Consider the following 21,774-nt stretch of genomic DNA (forward strand, 5'->3'; position numbering starts at 1 on the left):
GGCAGATTTCAATGTAAAAATGTGATGTATCCATGTTGCGTTTCCTGTCGCCAGCATTAGGCCTACCCACACAAGTGAGGTACCATTTGTATCGGGAGACTTGGGGGAACACAGAATAGCAAAACAAGTGTTATTGCCCCTTGTCTTTCTCTACATTTTTTCCTTCCAAATGTAAGACCGTATGTAAAAAATAAAAAAAAATAAAAAAAAAAGACGTCTATTTGAGAACTGCCCTGTAATTCACATGTTAATATGGGCACCCCGAAATTCAGAGATGTGCAAATAACCACTGGTTCTCATCACCTTATCTTGTGCCAATTTTAGAAATATAAAGGTTTTCTTGATACCTATTTTTCACTTTTTATATTTCAGCATATCAATTGCTGTATACCCGGTATAGAATAAAAACCTATTTCATGGTGCAGCTCATTTATTGGCTCTGGGTACCTAGGGTTCTTGATGAACCAACAAGCCCTATGTATCCCGCAACCAGAAGAGTCCAGCAGACGTAACAGTTTATTGCTTTCAAAAATCTGACATTGCAGGAAAAAGTTAGAGTCAAACGTGGAGAAAAATGGCTGGTTTTTTTTCACCTCAATTTCAATATTTGTTTTATTTCAGCTGTTAGTTTCTGTAGGAAACACTTGTAGGATCTACACAACTTACCCCTTGCTGAATTCAGAATTTTGTCTACTTTTCAGAAATGTTTAGCTTTCTGGGATCCAGCATTGGTTTCACACCCATTTCTGTCACTAAGTGGAAGAAGGCTGAAACCACAATAAATAGTAAAAATGGGGTATGTCCCAGTAAAATGCCAAAATTGTGTTGAAAAATTGGGTTTTCTGATTCAAGTCTGCCTGTCCCTGCTCAGAGAGACATGAAAAGGGAAGGAAAAGCCTTTCCTTCCCTTTTCGTGCCTTTCTTCCTCCCCTGCCCCCCTGTACAGAGGAGAAAATCTGTTTCTCCTCGGTCGCGCTGGAAGCATGGCTTCTAGCACGACGGAAGTTGACCTCTGATGAGGTCAGCACTGACATCATTAGACGTCACTGAGGGGTTTGGGGTTGTAAGGGGAAGCGTTTTCCCCTTCCAGCCCTGCAATGGGGGGGGGGTAGGTGGAAGCCCACCGAGAGAGCGCTAGTGCTCCCTCTGAGCTCTGGTGCCGGGACTTAATGGTTACGCCCTCGGCACAGGAGCACTGTGCCGCGGGACATAACCATTACGTCCGCTACATAGAACCAGTTAACTGCTGGCTGTAAATTTGCCTTGTGTAACTACAGTATACAGACTAAGTAAACAGTGAGACGAGGTTGTACATACTGAGATGTTGCAATATTCAGACTTCTTTTTGACATTCGTTAACCTTGTTTTCACCATCTTCTTACCTGCCCCATTTCAATGTGTTTTTTTTCATTACTCTGCAACTGGGTCTGTAATATGAGCAATCCTTAACCACGCAATACACATTGATTCCGCGTTCAGGAATTTGCCTTACTTGACTTTGTTCTCCGGAACGGTTGTCCATTACAGTTGTCAATGTTATTTTGGGCCAGTAGTTCTGGTAGAGGACGGGAGGCTCTTCTCAACACTTGAAAAACATTTCCTCACTAATCAGTCACCTTGCTCACAAGAGGTGTTAGTCAAAAGGTCCAGGTTGAAGGAGCAGCGGTAGCTGATTCAGGTAGATACTTTTCTTTAAACATATGGGATAATATTGTTTAAGATGGAGTACTATTCCTGCCTAAGCTGTGTGCAGTCTCAGTTTGGTGTGCTTGGTGCAGGCACAGTGCACCATATTCAGTGCAAACTTTGCTGACCCTATTTCAGGTGCCTGCCTGGAGAAAGTGCAGCATTGAAAGGAGAATCTGTGGGTTGGAACAGCCGGTCAATATTTTTAAGCAGAGGGATCAGCAGCAGTTTAAGAAGAGGCACTTTTTTTACATGGCGTATAATGTATGCCCTTCCCACTATTTGTTTTCCCTTGTGCCCGCATCTGTACCGTGACACGGGAAGAAGTGATGCCTTGAAATCACAGGGCTACAAAAGGTGTACCATTGCAGTCCGTTTTAAAGAAGAGGATTGTTCCTGTGGTTCCTTGTGCTGCTAGGGGTTCTTTCTCTAGGACAGCCCCAGGTTGGCTTACCAGAGTCTTTCTGCAACTCCCTAAGCAAGTGCAAGTTGATGTAAGAGATGCTTAGAGACGTAGCTCATTGAGTTTCACTTACTTTGATGTGTGTGTTTTGTTTGAGATCATGCAGGCCACACCTACTTTTTAAGCGAGCTAAGTTCTGCATTTCCCAACAAACCTTGAAACCCCTACTTCTGCTAATCCCAGCAAATTCCTGACAAAACCACCTCTTCAATTTGCATTCCAAGTTTTTGCACATATGTGTGGCAGGATAATATGCAAGATTGAGAAAAATGCCTAGAGGCGATTTCAGAAAGAACAAGAAGTAAATTAAATTGAACCCTCAAGTTAAAAGAACTATGGGATGTCGGAGAATGAAACTACTGCAATTAAAAATATATTTCTTATTCTTGTTTTATATACTTCATCTATTTCAGGAGCCTGTTTTGGAAATGTTTTTAACTCGTACCTCAGATAAGCACAATAAGGTATAAGTAAATGAGGAAGTAGGTTTCACATCCTTTGGCCAGTACCCCACCTGGACACAGCAGGACAGGAGGGACATCCATTGCCTCATTCAAACTACCACTCTCATAATTCTAGACGTTTCCAGGATTTTACTTTGGGTGATCAGAAGGGAGACCTGTGGATTTGCGCAAGCGTCAGCTTTTTAATCAGATAAGCACAGTTTTCTTCAACCAGCCCTAGCATACAGCGTTTGGGCCAGGGGTCAGTCTACCTAATAAACTGGCTGTCTTACAGTATCATGGATGGTATTGCGCCTTGTTATGTGTACAGCTGTCTGAAAGCAGTGCACGTAAGTGCTAGTGCTGGGTGTCCAGGATGCTAGGTCACTCCTTTATTTTTTTTAATATACTTTTCTGCATGCTGCTTGTGTTTTGAAAATAAAAAAAATTATAAATAAAAGATGTCTAACTTGCCAATGCCCGGCCTATCGTCTTTGCCAGTGCTTGTTTGGTGACTAATGATTTTTGTGGAATACCTTTTATTTTTAAGTCTACCCCAGGCAGCATGTTGTAATCTACTTCTGTGAGCTTTCACCACGCCCATCACTTTCATTTGTTCCTTGGCCTGCCTTTCAAAATTCCCTTGATTTCATAGGTAAATGCTTTACGTTTGTCTAGCCTTGAGGCTGCTTTGTTGCTGCCTTGGAGACTGACTCTGTTACATGGATTATCGCATGATGTGCAAAGTATTCGCCGTTTTTTTCATTTGCCTCTTCTCTTCGCGCTCTGTGTCCGTATGTTGATTAGTCATCTTCCTTTTTTTATTTTTTTGCGCATGCCACTGCTTCTTTGTGATTTCTGCGCCCAAAGGCTGTAAGAGAAGGGGGGGGGGTCTTTTTTATTTAGTTATTTTATTTTTTTTAGATGTTTTATATAGCGTGAACTCGATCAGAGGAGCGTTTTACATGAGTACCGCTGATGTACAAGTTTAGCCGTGGAAAAATATACAAACTGATGCATTTTAAACAGAGAAAACACAGCAATCCTCAATGCAGCTCTCCCAGCACAGCGGGAGTGCCGATACTGCAATATTCAGTGCACTCTGGAAACTCGCCCCATAATGGTTTGCAGAGCATTTCTTTTACAAAACATTTTGACCCATAACTCAGCCTATGGTGGTCCTAGGGCAATGGGACCACCACCAAATCATTCAGCATGACACACTACTCCTGTCTAAGTCGTCTCTGGGTTCCAACACTAGGTTGGGGGGAGGGGCAAAATAATAACCTCTCCCACCATTTACTCTTTATAAGCTCTCATAGCTGGAACTTTTGTTTTATGTCTGGGAGTACTTTGTGTTTTCAAGGGCCTTGTTTGTAATTTGTATTGCATTAGGCCTGAAAATTTGTAGGGCACTAAGCCTCTAGGGGCTACATATATGGTTACATTGAATTACGTTCTTCCATTCTAGGGGTTGACTATATGGTTACATGACCATGTTTCTTACACATGCTATTTTTATTGTGGTGTGCCCCCCAGGGGCTGTCTGAGCATTACAATGAAGATACTACAATATTCGCTGCATTCGGAAACTCGCCCCTTAATGATTTACATGACATTCCATAACAAATTTTTTTTGCCCATAACACATCATGTGGTGATCCTAAGACAACGGGACCACTATCAAAATGGTCAGTGTGACATGCTTTTTCTGTCTAGGTCATATCTGGGTCCCCACACTAGGTTGGTGGGAACCCCAAAATAATAATATTAATAAATATAATAAATAATGGCAATATTTTCATTTTTTGCTGCAGATAGAGGAATAAGGTGAATGGAAGTGGTTTAATTATGCAGGACCACTGGAATTATGTGGCAGCGAGAAGCAAATTATGCAGCAGTGTTGACTAATTTATGTGGCAAAAACAAACTCCAGTTATGCATTTACAACACCAATAGCTCGAACTCAGGTAAATGCGAGACCTGTTTCATTGCAAATGCTTGTTGCTACTTGCAACTCCGCAGCTTGAATCAATCAGTCAGGGAATTTGTACAGTGCACTACTCACTCGTGAGGGTCTCAAGGCAGCTTAGACTTCAGCACATTGATTTAGTTGGCTTGACTCCCAGAGTGGGCTTGTACCGGAGTTTAGTCCAGAGTCCCTGCATATTTATCCTCTGTACAAACTTTGTAAGTGCACAGATGTGTCCTCGTTTCAAATCTGAGACCTTGTGACCTATAAAAAATCCCTGGCGCCCTATGTGCACTCCCATAAGATAGCAGTAGCCCATGGTCCAATGTTATTGGATTTCCCATTATCCATCTGCCCAGGAAGTGACCACACTAGTTTCCTGCCAGAGCAGTCTTTAAAAGAAGAGCCAAGCAATTAGGACTTAATTTCCAATCATCCATCTGCACACCATCCCCTGTACTATTATTCCCCCTCCCAGGACCTACTTAATCGTGGCTGTAGCGCTGACATGCCAAAGGCAAGCCAGTCTGCGCCTGGACTGTACCCAGCACCAGGAACCTCTATCCACTGCTAGCCTGCTACACTTCTTCCCTTGCTGAACCCTGGCCGCCACTCTACTGCCAGACCGGCGAGAGCATTCACTTGCACCTCATGCAAGTTCTCATGCACTCTTCCCCACCCTACACCCACACCCATAGCACCCTTCACCACACTCACACAAACCAACTACCCACTCACACAGACCCATGCAACATGCCACACTGTCATACATCGTTTTGAATACCTGCTCACTCTCAAAACATGCCACGGAGATATGGGACGTACTGCACGTTAACACTGCGAATCTGCTCTTCCTTGTGGAAACTTGGCTAAACCCAAACTCTGTACTGGACATCACCTCAGCCATCCTCACCGGCTACAGTATCACCAGGCAAGACCTTTGGCACAAGCCTGCACAAGACTGAGTCACCATTATATTCACACTTCTGCCACACCACCTACACAGACACCCCCACCAACTACATGTAACACCTCACTTTTAAGATATGCCTCACAACCAACATCTTCATGACCCATGGACTGAACATCATTTCCTGCACAGACAACACCCAGCTCATCCCCTCACTATCAGAAGACCCCCACCGTGAAGGCCAACTTCCACAGGTGCATGATGGGCATTGCACACTGGATGAATAACAGTTGCCTAAAACTTAACACAGACAAAATGAAAGTATTGATCTTTGGGAACAACACCTCCCAGTGGAAAGACTCCTGGTGGCCTGCCGAATTAATACCAGCACCCTTCTCCGACAGACCACATTCGCAACCTTAGCATCATCCTGGACAGCAGGCTCGCTATGAAAAACCAGATCGAGTACTCTTCCACCTGTTTACTCCCTGTTCTCATGCTCCATAAGACCTTCAAAGGGCGCCCCCTCAACGCAAGACGAACAGTCACTCAAGCCCTAGTCCCCAGCCGGCTGGGCTATGGCAACACTCTTTACATAGGAAATGCCACACACCTCCCGAAGAGGCTACAGACCATATACAGTTCAACAGCCAGACTCATCCTCTGTCTTCCTAAGCAGACCCACACCACCTCCCACCTCAAGAAGCGCCACTGGCTCCCCATTCAGAAGAGGTGTCCATTTAAGTTGCTGATCCACACCTATAAGGCCCTTCACAATCAAGGACCAGCATACATCAACCACCGCTTGAACTTTCACCAACCCTCCAGACACCTATACTTTGCTTCCCTCTCCCTTGCACCCCTCTCCTGCATCCGCCAAACCAACAGTGGAGGACACTGATGCCTTGCGGTGAAATCCTGGAACAACCTCCCCCTTAACCTACAGACCTCATCCTATTTTCTGGAGTTCAGGAAAGGACTCAAGACCTGGTCGTTCAATTGAACCCCTTATTAGCTATTTTCGCAGCTCCTAGATACCCTTGTGGGTCATTAGCTGCACTCTATAAAACCTATTTGATTGATTGATTGAACTTCTCCATATGGACCACCAGAACCCCTCACCAATTTCGCCAGCGAAATTAAGGACTTCACCGCACTCTTCATCACCAATACTAGCACCTTCATCCACCTTGGAGACCTTAACTTTCACCTAGAGGACCTCACTGACCCAAACACTGTGGCCCTTCTAGAAAACCTTGGAAATCTCAGCCTCACCCAGAAAGTTAGAAAACCTACTCACACTATTGGATACCTATTGGATGTCATTTGTTCCTCAATCTTCAACCTTGCAGTCAACAAGCCAGCAACTATGACCTAGACAGACCACACACCTTCGTTCAGTTTCATCATCTCTTCTCACACCACCACAAACCTACCACCACCAAACCCACCTTCCTCCTCTGGAATAGCATCACAGAAGAGGACTGGCCATCTGCCCTCTCCATGCACAGGCCCGGAACACACCAGCAACTTGTAGAACGCCATGAGGATCTTGAGGAGCTAGATTACTGCATGTACCTAAACACTGGCTCCCCTCTTGAGCAACTCAACAGCTAGAGCCTGATCACCGGCCTGCTGGTAAACAGAGGAACTTAGGCTTTTGTCTGACCAAATACCAGTGCAAGCAGCTGAGGCACAAATGGAGAATGAGCCAAGACACTACGCATAAAGATATCTTCAAATCCACCCTAAGTTGTTACCACTATTCGATGCAGAGCACCCGTTGCACAGCTCTTGCAAACCTCATCGAAGCTGACACAAACAAGAGCATGCAATCTTTGCCACCATCAAAGATTTCACTGTACCTCCTGCTGCCTCCAATAACACCACCATCTTTGCACCAAACTCTTGAAGTTCTTCTGTAACAAAATCACCTCCAGGTATGGCATCGTTGATCTTCAACCGGACCCCGTAACCATTGCAACTCAACTTCCAATCACAGCTGAAGAACAAATCTTAAGCTCATGGCCCGCTCTCACCATTGTAGAAACTGCTGCTACCATGAAGACCATCCAATTGTTCTTCTCTATACCATACGTTCACCAAGGAATTACTACCGATCAGCAAAGCAGTAACACCCATTCTCATTGACTGCCACATTCCTGGGCACCTGGAAGCTCATCGCTGTCACACCACTACTTAAGAAACCTTCTGCTGTCCAAGCCACGTTCTCCAACTAAAGACCTATGTCCCTCCTAACATAGCATACCACAGTTTTGGAGAAATTAAGCAACTGATGACCCACGGAGCACCTCAGCAATCATCAGCTCTTTTGATGCTACACCGTCCAGATTCAGGACCAACCACTGTAAAGCAGCCGCACTCATTGTCGCCATAGATGACACCTGCATGATCCATAACAGAGGAGGCACAACAGCCCTCATTCTCCTGGACCTCTGCATCATTTCAGATGGTCTCATACCATATCCACAAGATAGGCTTCCAAGGACCCACGCTCTGCTGGATCTGCTCCTTCTTAACAAATAGAACACAAGCTGTCAGCCTGGCACCTTATTCCTAGGAAGGCCCCAGCCTCAAATGTGGAGTGCCTCAAAGTTCATCACTCAGCCCCACCGTCTTCACATACATAATCCCTCTGGCAACGTCCTCTGCGCACAGAACCTCAACATCATCTCCTACGATGAGGACATGTAATCTACACTCTCCTTATCCAAAAAGACCCCTCTGTATTACCAAAGTCGCTAACTAGATGAAAGTCAGCTATCTCAGTCTCAACACCAACAAAACTGAAGTAGTGATCTTCGGCAGGAACACCTCGCCATAGTACTCCAGCTGGTGACCAGCCAAACCTAGACCCACATCAAAAACCCATGCCAGGAACCTAGGAGTCATTGTTAACAGCAAACTGGACAAGAGTGCACAAGTTAATGCTGTCATTGCATCCGGCTTCCACATACTGAAGATGCTGAGTAAGATCTTGAAATGGCTCCCAAGCAACACTAAAAAACTCTCTCTTTTCCCTTGTCACCAGCATGTTGGACTATGAGAACAACCTCTACACCGAGAGCACCAAGTAACTCACCAGAAGACTACAGACTATCCAGAACTTGCCGGCCAGACTCATCCTTAGCCTCTCACACAGAACCTACATCATACCAGACACCTCAGGAAACTTCTCTGGCTTCCAATACATACACACTCAATTTGTACTCCTCACACACACATTCAAGGCATTATGGATGGTTGTTCTCATACATCATTTCTAAAGCATTGGTAGACCTACCTCTCCATATCAGAGCCTTTTTATGTCTTTTTGAATTCTGCAAGAAGGTGAAGACCTGGCTTTTTAATTAACCAATCTACCCTAGGCAGGGCTAGGAACACACATCTGCTCAGTGCAGTATACCCTTGCAGGTGAAATGTGTATCTGTAAAGTGCACTAACATAACAGTGTTATTGCAGCTCTGGTGCCTAGTGTGCAAGAGCTGTGAAACAGGTTTGTGATTGTGGTTTGGTCCCAGTGGTGATATCATCTTATACTTTATTTTCTTCACAAACCTATCCTATCTCTTAAATTTAGAGGCCCATCTGGAGGTGCATGTTACATTCAACATTTGATAAGAATATATAGGATTTTAATCTAGGGTTGGTAAAAAACGTCCCATGCAGAAATCAAATTTATACTCTGAATCTATAAATCATATAGTATAATATTAGCATTCAATTTCATTGAATTGCATTATTCGCAACACAAGAACTTGGTAGTTCAGCCATATCCTCCGGATCAGTGGACAAGGAAATAAATTACCTGAGGCATTAGGTTATAGACACTTTCCTTGTTATGTTTAAAGCTCTTCAGTCATTGTTCTCAAACAGTGGGCTTGTTCTTTTAACGTTTCTCCATTCAGCACTTACTAGACTGTATAGAATGGCTAAAATAGAAAAATTAGACAAAGATTACATTGAGTAGTCTCTCCCGAAGCTCAGAAGACGTTTTCCTGATTAAGCGCTGTATACATTTTACCTCACTAGTTTTAATACACTCCAGTTATTGAGAACAAGCCAAATGTTTGGAAAAGGTAGGCTACAACAAATGTGCCTAGATATTTATCACCTTAATTAAGAGAAAGATTAATCTGGGCTGCCATTAAGTTACTAAATTGAGCATAGTCCTGTTCAAAGCATTAGCTCAAAAAGCATGTTATTTCTTCTAAAATTTCACTTATCAAGGACACAATAACCCAGCTTGGGAATTGGGTACCCCTTGCACTGGCTGTGTTTTGGTCTGGAAAGCCCTGTCATCTATCACTGCACAGGCATTGAACCGTAGAACACACCCCAAGGTCTGTCAAACCCTAGAGAAATTCTGACCTCCTCTGAAACTCCAGAATCCAATAGACCTTCAACTTAGTCAGTGTGCATCTCTGCTTTTGTAAGTGAGCAGTAAGTCCAAGATATTGGTCATGCGTCCTTTCTGGGCTGTATATGATCTGTGCTGAAGATCACTCCGTGACTGTTCTGCACACAAATAAAGAAGCCAAAGAGCAGCCCCAAGGATAAGCATAATGGTTTAACTGCATTTGGTGGGGCTCCAATCAAATGTTTTGTGGTTGCTTAGTATGTAGGGGATACCAGATGTATAATGGTTGTTCCTCCCTGATGTGGTGATTCCACTGGGCATTAGTTCATCAGCCCAGCTGTCCAATAACTGGGTGACCTGGAAGAAAGCATAGGGAAATTTGAATAGCTAGGTAGAGTAGCGAGAATGAGTCTTGGGTGGGGGAGAGATGCCAGCTAGGGCTACTAATACTACTGTAGTTATGTGTCATCTGGCTTCTCTTCCATATCTTGTATAACTAAGGCATCTTTCATTAATTTGCCTTCAGAGCATTGCCATGCCTATACACAAATGGCGGTAACAATGGCTAATAATTATTCAAGCCTCTTTCTGATTAGTCTAAGGAGTGTCTAGATAGGAGCACATTGAATATGTCACAAACTGGGCTTTCAAGTCGTATTTAAGAAGTGATTGACTGCCGTAAATCTCTCTAAAAAAAGAAAATGGACAGAAATTTGTTTGGAATCTACACTGAAAGTCCAATAGAACAGAGAGGCAGGTGGAAAGCACAAATACAAAACTAAGACACATACACAAACTCACTTTATTGTAGAAGGGCTACGGCTAATCCTTTTTTTTTTTTTTGTGTTAAGTCTGACATTTTGGGACCAAGTACTATGTACTTTTATTCAACACTACTCGTAGTGTCTCTAAGTGTACATAGTCAGGCTTCCTATGGTCTAATACACAAGTCATTCAGACCTTTGGCGAAAGAGAAGGGCTGACCACCTTATAATGATGGTGCTAAGAGAACCAGGCAACAAGAACCTGCATCGAAAAATCATCTCCTTTCAAGGAAGATAAAGGCCCTCATTATGGCCCTGGCGGTCTACTGTAAAGACATTATGAATGTGGCCGGTTGGCCTCTGCCAACCTGCCACATCCTCGCCTACACCTCCAGGGCGGTTGGACCCGATGGGCTGGAGATCAGCATCTCCGACTCGACAGTCCAGTGAAGACTGCCGGCGGTATTTGGAGCAGGCTTTCCACCAGGATTTCTGCTGCAATAGCACTGCCACGAAAACCCTGGCGGAAAGGCTACCAGTGACAGGAAATTTCTTTCCTGTCCCCGGCAGATGACTTCTCTACCCTCCCTCCCCCATTCCCCCACCCAACAGGCCCAATACCTCCCGCCCCATAATAGAACCCCCCCCCCACCAGAACAGCGCCCCTTCTCCCCCTCTAGTGCAGCGCCTCCCGCATGTATGCACGCAGACTCCCATACCTCGCATACACTCATGCACCTACACTGACGTACACGCATTCACTTACAAGCATCCATAAACGCATTCACTTACAAGCATCCATAAACGCATTCACTTACAAGCATCCATACACTCATTCACTTACAAGCATCCATACACGCATTCACTTACAAGCATCCATACACGCATTCACTTACAAGCATTCACTCGCAAGCATCCATGCACGCATTCACTCGCAAGCATCCATACACGCATTCACTCACAAGCATCCATACACGCATACACTCACAATCATCCATACACGCACTCACCTCAACAGTCATACACGCACTCACCTCAACATTCATACATGCATTTAACCACTCATACACACATACATTCACACACGCATACACACATACATTCACACACGCATACACACATACATTCACACACGCATACACACATACATTCACACACGCATACACACTTACATTCACATACGCAGACAACACCCACGCACACACAACACCTTCCTACACTCCTCACCTGCCGGACACCCGATTTACCTTGCCCGGCAAGGAGGTCGTCTGGCAGCAAACTGGTTCTTCCACCGCTGGCAGCGCCCAGCCATCAGGACACCGCCAGGCCGTATTACTGCTCATAATATGGCTGGTGGTGTCCTTTTGGCGGGGGGCGGTGGTGGAACCGCCCATGCACCTCCAACGGCCAGCACGACTACTGGAGGATTTCCGCCCAAAATGTGGCAGAAACCCTTCAGTACTCGTGATCTGGTGGACAGAAGACCACCAGCACTGGCGCCCACGGCTTTGGCGGCCTTGGTAACGGACCACCAAAGTCAAAATGAGGGCCAGAATCTGGTTATTTCCCTTACTGACCTCTGAGTCTGAACCAAACATAAGGAAGTGCTGGACATCAAAAAGGAGGTACTTCACTTTGGAGCTCGAGCATCAGTGTGGCAAGTAGTTGAGAGTAGATGTGGCTGTCCACAACAGGGCCTGTGTGTCAATAACTGAATTATGGCCGAATAATCCTAAAAGACAACTTGAAATCACTTATTTCTGTTGCTCGTCGGTTTTTGACTCTTGCAATGTGAATATATTTGTCTGTTACCTACTCCGGTGCTTTTCCATCTGTCATAATCTTTGGTGCTTAAGGGCAGCAGGAGCTAAATGGAGGTAAATGGACAATGACAGTAAGTACCGGTATGGTATCCTTCTTGCCGAGTTTTCGTCTGACATCTCTCCATTATCATCCTGTTTTTCCTTTTCTTTCTTCCCATTTCCTATCATTAATACTCACGCAGTTTCAAAGGCACCATGTGCGCTAAATAACAGAAACAAAAAGTAAATTCTATTATTAATAGTTACTGTAAAGGTTTATTAAAGGTTATGTTATTGATGCAAGATGTTGTAGAGAATTGGCATCAATTGAGTTGCTCATTAAAATATTTGAAAGGCCATTTTATGGTTAACACAAAAAAACATGTAAAGGTAGTATTTGACTTGTTCTCATTGTATCACAGCAAGTATTTTAACTCATTTACGTTTTCGTATGGCTTTGAAAATGTGTTATGTACTATGAACGACTGTACACATAAGGTCTGAAAATTGCTCAGAGCTTTAAAAAATTTTAAACCTAAATTCATTTTAGCATTTGTTTTACTGTATACAATAAAACTTAAGTTTACTTAATCTAATGATTACAGTGTTACGGGATGGGAAGAGCGTAGAACAACTGAGTCACACTTATAATGAAATGTAATCATCTTGGTTTCATTTTTAGGCAACACATATAATATCCCAGTGTGTTTATGGATTTTGGACACATACCCTTTCAATCCACCAATCTGTTTTGTTAAGCCCACTAGTACAATGACGATCAAAACAGGGAAACATGTTGATGCAAACGGCAAAATCTACCTTCCTTACCTGCATGAGTGGAAGCATGTGAGTATATTGGTAATACGTTTTAGCCTGAGTCTGTTTTTTATTTATTTATGTTTTGCTCGTAGTCTTCTGCATGGTTTAGAACTACACCGTCACCATTTGTATGACCATGGAGTGAAAACTGGCTAAAAGAACACAAATGGCTTTGACTCTAGCTTGGGGAGGCAGATCCTTGAAAACACTATTACCATGTGGTTGCACTACTTAAGTTGATTGCTGTATTGGCATTGTTTTTTTAACATATTAAATTGTTAAAAATACCATGATTCAAGTCCTAAGTCGAACCACATTTAGACCTTTGAGCAAACATTAGTTTATAAAAGCACTTTCATGTTAATGCAGAAATTGTTGACATGTTGGAAGAAATCTTTTCAGGATGGTTGAGAGTGAATGTGTGTTTTTGCTTAGTCTTAGCTTCTCTGCTCAGCTTTTTTTCTCTTCTGGAACTTAGATTATTTTATGTGAACTGCATGGGCTTGCTTAATTTTTTAGTGAAATGGGCTTGTGATGCGAGGAGAGTGAAATGGGATTTTGGGTCCTGGGCCTAGATGTTGCTAAACATTATCTGCCTAAATTGTTAACCAATTTAATCTTGGGCAGAAATTATCTTTGATCTCTAATTTGTGGGACAAACATTTAACAAGTCAGGTGAATGGGTCAGGACTACCAGCACAATACTATGTGGTGTCAGTAACCATCACTAAGTACATGGAGGGTTTTACCTACAAGCGCATTCTTTTCAATATTTCTTCTGGACTTTGTGTCATTGAAGATCTGATTAATCCATTCAGGAACAAATGCCTTTCCTCACTAGATGTGTTTTTGAAGAACACAAGTTAAATTCCACAGAGTAAAAGCCAAAGCAAAGTTTTTTTTTTTTTTTTTTTTCTGTTTTTTTTTCCCTGTTGCTGTAAACAGAAGACAACAATGTTGCATCTGTCTTTGAGGATGTTGTTTTTCAGACTTCCACAGTAATGTTTGTAGTCACTGCCACTCCTTTGGCAGTATTTGAGGGGCAGTATCATTTTAGGACCATGAACACCTAAAGACAGACAAAAGCCTGGGCATCTGCTGCTATGCATCTGTGGTACTGATTATATTTGTCCAAGTTGCAACTGGTTCTCTTGTCAACTTTATCTTTTGGAGCCCAGCCCTGTGATAGTAGATCTAGGATTCAGGTACTGTCACAAATACCGAACGTTGATCTTTAGAAGGTAGCTTGCAGAGGTTTTCTTTGTAGAATACCATGTTTATTGTGTCCGGGGAGGTTTATGACAGAGTATTCAGGATTGCTGACAGCGGTGATTCAGTAAATTCTCCACCCTTAAGTGGCAGAATTCTTAAAGAGTTTTCGGCCTATGGATAAAATTAAATTGTTTTTGTTTGTTCATGTGCGTTCCTTCACATTCAGTGTAGAAATTGCTGATTGTTTTCTCAAGCTAGATGTACAGGGAGTGCAGAATTATTAGGCAAGTTGTATTTTTGAGGATTAATTTTATTATTGAACAACAACCATGTTCTCAATGAACCCAAAAAACTCATTAATATCAAAACTGAATATTTTTGGAAGTAGTTTTTAGTTTGTTTTTAGTTTTAGCTATGTTAGGGGGATATCTGTGTGTGCAGGTGACTATCACTGTGCATAATTATTAGGCAACTTAACAAAAAAAAATATATACCCATTTCAATTATTTATCATTACCAGTGAAACCAATATAACATCTCAACATTCACAAATATACATTTCTGACATTCAAAAACAAAACAAAAACAAATCAGTGACCAATATAGCCACCTTTCTTTGCAAGGACACTCAAAAGCCTGCCATCCATGGATTCTGTCAGTGTTTTGATCTGTTCACCATCAACATTGCGTGCAGCAGCAACCACAGCCTCCCAGACACTGTTCAGAGAGGTGTACTGTTTTCCCTCCTTGTAAATCTCACATTTGATGATGGACCACAGGTTCTCAATGGGGTTCAGATCAGGTGAACAAGGAGGCCATGTCATTAGATTTCCTTCTTTTATACCCTTTCTTGCCAGCCACGCTGTGGAGTACTTGGACGCGTGTGATGGAGCATTGTCCTGCATGAAAATCATGTTTTTCTTGAAGGATGCAGACTTCTTCCTGTACCACTGCTTGAAGAAGGTGTCTTCCAGGAACTGGCAGTAGGACTGGGAGTTGAGCTTGACTCCATCCTCAACCCGAAAAGGCCCCACAAGCTCATCTTTGATGATACCAGCCCAAACCAGTACTCCACCTCCACCTTGCTGGCGTCTGAGTCAGACTGGAGCTCTCTGCCCTTTACCAATCCAGCCACGGGCCCATCCATCTGGCCCATCAAGACTCACTCTCATTTCATCAGTCCATAAAACCTTAGAAAATCAGTCTTGAGATATTTCTTGGCCCAGTCTGGACGTTTCAGCTTGTGTGTCTTGTTCAGTGGTGGTCGTCTTTCAGCCTTTCTTACCTTGGCCATGTCTCTGAGTATTGCACACCTTGTGCTTTTGGGCACTCCAGTGATGTTGCAGCTCTGAAATATGGCCAAACTGGTGGCAAGTGGCATCGTGGCAGCTGCACGCTTGACTTTTCCAGTTCATGGGCAGTTATTTTGCGCCTTGGTTTTTCCACACGCTTCTTGCGACCCTGTTGACTATTTTGAATGAAACGCTTGATTGTTCGATGATCACGCTTCAGAAGCTTTGCAATTTTAAGAGTGCTGCATCCCTCTGCAAGATATCTCACTATTTTTGACTTTTCTGAGCCTGTCAAGTCCTTCTTTTGACCCATTTTGCCAAAGGAAAGGAAGTTGCCTAATAATTATGCACACCTGATATAGGGTGGTGATGTCATTAGACCACACCCCTTCTCATTACAGAGATGCACATCACCTAATATGCTTAATTGGTAGTAGGCTTTCGAGCCTATACAGCTTGGAGTAAGACAACATGCATAAAGAGGATGATGTGGTCAAAATACTAATTTGCCTAATAATTCTGCACTCCCTGTATATGAACCTTTAGACTCATTTTTGTGGGACTTTCTGTTTCAAACCACATCAAAGTTCAAAGATACGCCAGTCTTCAAATAACCACTGACAAAGAGATGCCACTGACTTGGAGGAAAAAGGCCTGGCTATACCCTTTTTCTCATTGTCGGTTTTGATTGCCCTAAATGTGTTCAAGAGAAATCTACGAACAGGTAACGCTTTTAAAGGTGTGTTAGTGGGAGGGCTTTGAGCCTGATCTATAATTATAATCTCTTAAACTTTCATCCCTGCCAAGCTAGCTGGGATGGAAGAATATGTAATGGCTTCATCAAAGTATACTATATTAGAGGTATTTTGGCTGAACCCATCAGACTGGACCATTTGCACTGGTTAGATCAATCGTCCAGTGAAAGGGATTGTTGATTCATTCGCGGTGTACTATTTGCTAAAAACTCATACAAAGCAGATATGTCCAACACAAAGGGAGTAAGCACTGGCAACTTTTAATATCTTGTTACGACTAAAAACCCAAATGATATTTGACCACTAAACACAAGTTTTACTGTATTTTCTTTTTCTTATTTCCTAAATAAAAAGTCGCGTTGGTTTGTTTTAGAACTCTACACCTTGTATTGTTACAATTGTGTTTAATTATGTATTTTTATTAAGTTTCTCTGCCTCACGAAGCATTTATTTGGATTGTCGTTTCTGTTCTGTTGAGCATTATCTATTTGTTTAAATAAGCTGTACAGTGTGGTGGTCAGTGTGTTGGCTCTGCTTTTGATTCTAGGAGAGCAATGTAAATAAGTTGAAGTAGAAAGGAGTTTTCTGCCAACAAATGCGTCAGCACCAATAGACTGAGCTGGAAAGAGCCAGGCATGAATGGTTAACTGCTGAACCGTGTTTGGGGGCGGGGGGGTGCGACGAGGCAGCCAAGGTTTTATTAATAAAACACAAACCGGTATATCTGTTTTTCCTCTTCCTTTAGCCTCAGTCAGACTTGCTAGGATTGATTCAAATAATGATTGTGGTTTTTGGTGAAGAGCCACCAGTATTTTCTCGTGCTGCTGCTCCACCCACATCCTACCAGGCAACGGGACCTCCAAACAGTAAGTACACATCTGAGCTCGAAGTGTAAACTATTTGCCACGTTTTCACCTTCTCTTGTTTTTTCTTGTTTGTGTTTTTTTAACAAGGAAAGTTGAAATGTATGTTGCTCTTTTAAACAAAATTTAGGTAACTGTTGTGGAGACATTAAATGAGATTATGTAGTTTTTCTTCCAAGTACCGTCAGTTAGTCTTTTTGGCCACAGTGGTTCTTCTTGCAACTGCAGTTTCTGAAAAAAAGTGCTTCCTTGTTTTCACTCCATCATAGGGCATTAATGGTGTGACAATGGAAAATGGTTGTGTAAATGCCGACCTGGACTCTGAAGTGCTCTGTCCGTTGGCTTTCCAATACCTAAGTGCATAAACTTCCAGGTGGGCAGTCCGTATCATATTATTTTTTTCCCTTCTTGTGTGTGTCTACATCACATGCTGCAAGTAGAAAACATTACTTACCTGTAACCATTAGCATGCAGCTGCTTTGTTCTACATATTTTAACTACCAACAAAGGTGGTATAGTTGTACACATTCTGCTTTCTTATTCTTTTTAACTTTTTTTTAATTTTTTTTATTTAATTCAAATACACATGCTCATAATACACCAATGATCATCATCCTTATCTGGTTTACATTTGCTTTGAGAGGAGAAAAGGTGCAGTATTGCCATACAACATATCCGTAACTTAGTTCATTTACTATTAGGCCTGTAGTCTCTCAGTAAATGTGAAACAGTAGCCCCCGTGTTCACTGCCCCGACCCATAAGGTATTTTGCCATACACCATGTCATATACCTCTATAATTACGCCATGAGGACCAGATTTTGTTGTATTTATTGCTACAACCCCGACTCTTGCAGAGCTCCTGTTCTACTTGGTGGCACCAATCCATGTTACATTTCCAGTCTCTAATGGAAGGAGGCTCACTCGCTCCCCATGCCTTAGCAATGTCTCTTTTGGCCACTCCCACTGCTAGCCTCAACCATGTTGTTTGATGTCTGGGCCATCTTTCCTCCCCCGTGATATTTTGAATGTGGCACCTGGCCTCCATCGGTACCGTCAGGCCTGTGACTCGTGTCAGCACCCCTGTTACCTGGGACCAAAAACCTTGAATGACTGGACAACTCCATAGGATATGGAAAAAGGTCCTCACTAGGCCACACCCACTGCCACATAGATCAGAATCACTACAGCCCATGTGGTGGAGTAAGGCTCTAGAGTAATATGACCTATGCAAAAGCCTTAACTGTATCAGGCGAAATCGTGCTCGGATTCCCACTTCCTGGGGGCTTTGAAGGGCTTCCTGCCAGTGCTCCTCACTAAGAGGACCTAAGTCTCCTTCCCAGGCCTCTCGAAGTGTGCGCAGAGCGTCCGGGGTGTTATTCAGTATCTTTTTATAGATCAGTGATAGTGCCTTGTCTGGAAGCGGCTCAAGTAGTAGGAGGCATCTGGGGGGATTCCCCTTCCTTTATATAATGGCGAAGTGTGTGTCTCATCTGGAGGTATTTATATCTCCCTGTGTCTGGCATGGAGAACTCAGTACTGAGCTCTTCAAAAGTAATACGTTTGCCGTTTCTCCACACATCCCCCAACCGCTCGATACGTGTGAGATTCTATCCTTTAAAGCCCTCCAATCTACCCACATCACACAATTGGTCACTACTCCACGATGGGGTTGCGTTTGTCAGTATGTTCCCCCCTCCCATGATCTTTGTCGCTTCGCTCCATGCTTGCACTGTGGCTCTGGTATGTGGGGGAAGCCCCGCCTTCCTCTTCTTAATATACAACACTGTTGGGTATCCCCATTGCCGCTCTGTCTACCCTGTATGCTGGTTCATCACAGTTAGCATATACACACTCTCTCACTGCGACCAATTGGGCTGCCCAATAATAGGCCGGGATCTCCGGGATTGCCAATCCTCCTTCGTAAACCCCTTTCTGATGCTTATGTAATGCAATACGCGAGCTGACCCCGTCCCATAGAAGGGTATCCATCTCCATGTTGACTTTGCTAAAGAATTCTCTGGGCACTGGATAAGGAGTGTTCTGAAGCACATACAATAGTTGGGGAGAGGGTCATTTGAGCAGGGTCGCTCGGCTTATCAGGGATATCGGGAGTGCTTGCCAATGCCCCACATCTTCATGCAGACGATCTAATTGTGGGCATAGGTTTCTCCTGTAGAAAGCCTCGGGGCTTCTTGTGATATATATTCCCAGGTACGTAAATCCCCCTTCCGCCAGGGGGATCGCACATCTGGGTGGCAAAATGCTTTCTCCTCCACTTAGCAGGAAGGCCCAGGACTTCTCCCAATTTATTTGATCTCCCGAGTATTGTCTAAAGGTGTGTATGATGTGCAGTAGCCTATCCACTGAACGATCTGATGTTGTAATGTATAGTAGGACATCGTGTGCGTATAGGGAGATCCGGGCTTCCAAGTTACCCCCTTCCCTGATGCCCCACACTAACGGGTCTTGCCGTATCCATTCAGCCAGTGGCTCCAGGACCAAGACAAATAGGAGCGGGGACAGTGGGCATCCTTGCCACGTGCCCCCTATGAAGCCTGAAGGAACACAAAACTGCTCCATTAACATTAACCCTGGCCCTAGAATCCTGGTATAGTAGTTTGACCCATGAGTAAAACTCGGCGCCAAAACCCAGGCTATTAAGTACTGCAAAAAGGAAAGGCCATTCTATGCTATTAAAGGCCATTTTCGTGTCTAGTGATAGCACCATGGCAGCCTCTGCCTCCACTGCCTGTGTCCCAAGTAGAATCCCATATAATCATCTAAGATGAAGTCTGGTGCTCCTGTGTGGCATAAAGCCCGACTGGTCCGGGTGCACCATCCTTGTAATAACTAGCTGAAGTCTCTAGCTCAAGTTTTTCGGTATAACTTTCGCTTCCAGGTTAATTAATGATATAGGTCGGTAGGAGCTACACGTCGTTTGCAGTTTGCCTTTTTTATGTATCACTACAATCGTGGTGTCCCGGAGATCTGGTAGGAGGTAGCCTACTGTTTTGGCTTCTTTTTACATAGCCAGCATGTGCAGGGCCAATATGCTTGCTTTAGATCTATATAGTTCAGCTGGTAGGCCATTTAGGCCTGCCACCTTGCCTGACTGCAGCCCCGCTATTACCTTCCGTACTTCCTCAAAGGTCAGGTCCTGGTCCATTGTCACTCTATCCTCCGACGACAAAAGCTGGAAGTCTCCCAGGAGCTCCCCACAGTCCCTCTCCGTATGGACCATCCTGGAGGTGTAGAGCTGCTCATAGTGTGCGGCAAATGCCTCTGCTATTTCTGGGCCTGAGGTGTACCTTTCCTCCCCTTCCCCCCCATATCTCCGCCACCCAGTTGCGATCTCTATCCCTCATTTCCAGCCAGACAATCAATTTACCAGCTTTGTCCCCTACATCATATAGTCATCTCTGGACTGCCAGAGTATGTTTCCTAGCTGTATTTTTGACTAAGTCTTTAAGCTCTTTTTGTATGAGCCGGAGCCTATGACAATCATCTATGGTCGGTTCTTTCTTCTCTGTCCTCTGAATTTCCAGATCCACGATCCCTCTCTCTAATGTCTCATACTTAAGTCTATTCTCCTTATTCACTCCTATCACCGCCTGCGTGTGTCCCCTCAAGACGGCCTTAAATGCTTCCCAGAGAGTGTCCGCTGAGTCTACTGATCCCGTATTTTCTTTGAAGTAGTTTTCGGCCCTCTCTCTGATTTTCCCCTGCAATGTGTTGTCGTTGAGGTGCCACATAGCAATTCTGGGAGGCAGGGTTATGGCTCTAGAGGATCCCCTGAGCACAACCACCACTGGGGAATGATCTGAAACCCCTCAAGCTAAGTGTCGTGCCTAACTGAATCTACCTGCGTCCACCCCATGTGTGAATAAATAATCTATACGGGGTAAGCTACCGTGAGATGCCGAGAGGGGTGTAAATTGTCGGGCTTGGGGGTTATGGTCCCTCCACAGGTCCAGCAATCCCATGGTGTCCACAAAGGACCTCAGCTGACTCACGACAGCCCCTGGCCCAGCCCTGGTCAGTCTATCCCATTCTGGGTTTATGGTGTCATTCATGCCCCCTCCCTAATAGTAAGATGCCTATTGGCAGTTATAGCAGCACTGATCCCAGCTCCTGAAGAGTTTCGCCCCCTCAGTGTGGGTGGCACATACACTGAGCAGATGTTTAATGTATGGCTATTTCAGGTACCCGCCTGTGCCACATATCGACCCGGAGGATCGGTCCAGACCTGACCCGGAATGAATGGTATCAAAGCTTTAAGTAGAATCCCCACTCCCCGGGAGTTCGTGTTAAATCCAGTGTGTGCCAGTAGCTTATACCCCATTCGGTTTAGTGCCCTGTAGTTATTGCCTTTTAAGTGGGTTTCTTGCAATAGGACTATATCAGGGGCAT

The 21,774-nt window shown here is 43.9% G+C and overlaps 1 protein-coding gene across 2 annotated transcripts in view; it reads left to right on the top strand.

Annotated features, from left to right (window-relative positions):
• TSG101 (tumor susceptibility 101) overlaps positions 1 to 21,774 on the top strand; it is a 175,036-nt gene that overhangs the window by 40,806 nt on the left and 112,456 nt on the right. For both annotated transcript variants that reach the window (XM_069223750.1, XM_069223749.1), the window contains exons 4-5: positions 13,104 to 13,267; positions 17,245 to 17,365. In XM_069223750.1, coding sequence (XP_069079851.1) covers positions 13,104 to 13,267; positions 17,245 to 17,365 — 285 coding nt within the window. The remainder of the gene's footprint in view (positions 1 to 13,103; positions 13,268 to 17,244; positions 17,366 to 21,774) is intronic.

Source organism: Pleurodeles waltl, chromosome 3_1 (assembly GCF_031143425.1).
Source record: "Pleurodeles waltl isolate 20211129_DDA chromosome 3_1, aPleWal1.hap1.20221129, whole genome shotgun sequence".
Classification (NCBI taxonomy): domain Eukaryota; kingdom Metazoa; phylum Chordata; class Amphibia; order Caudata; family Salamandridae; genus Pleurodeles; species Pleurodeles waltl.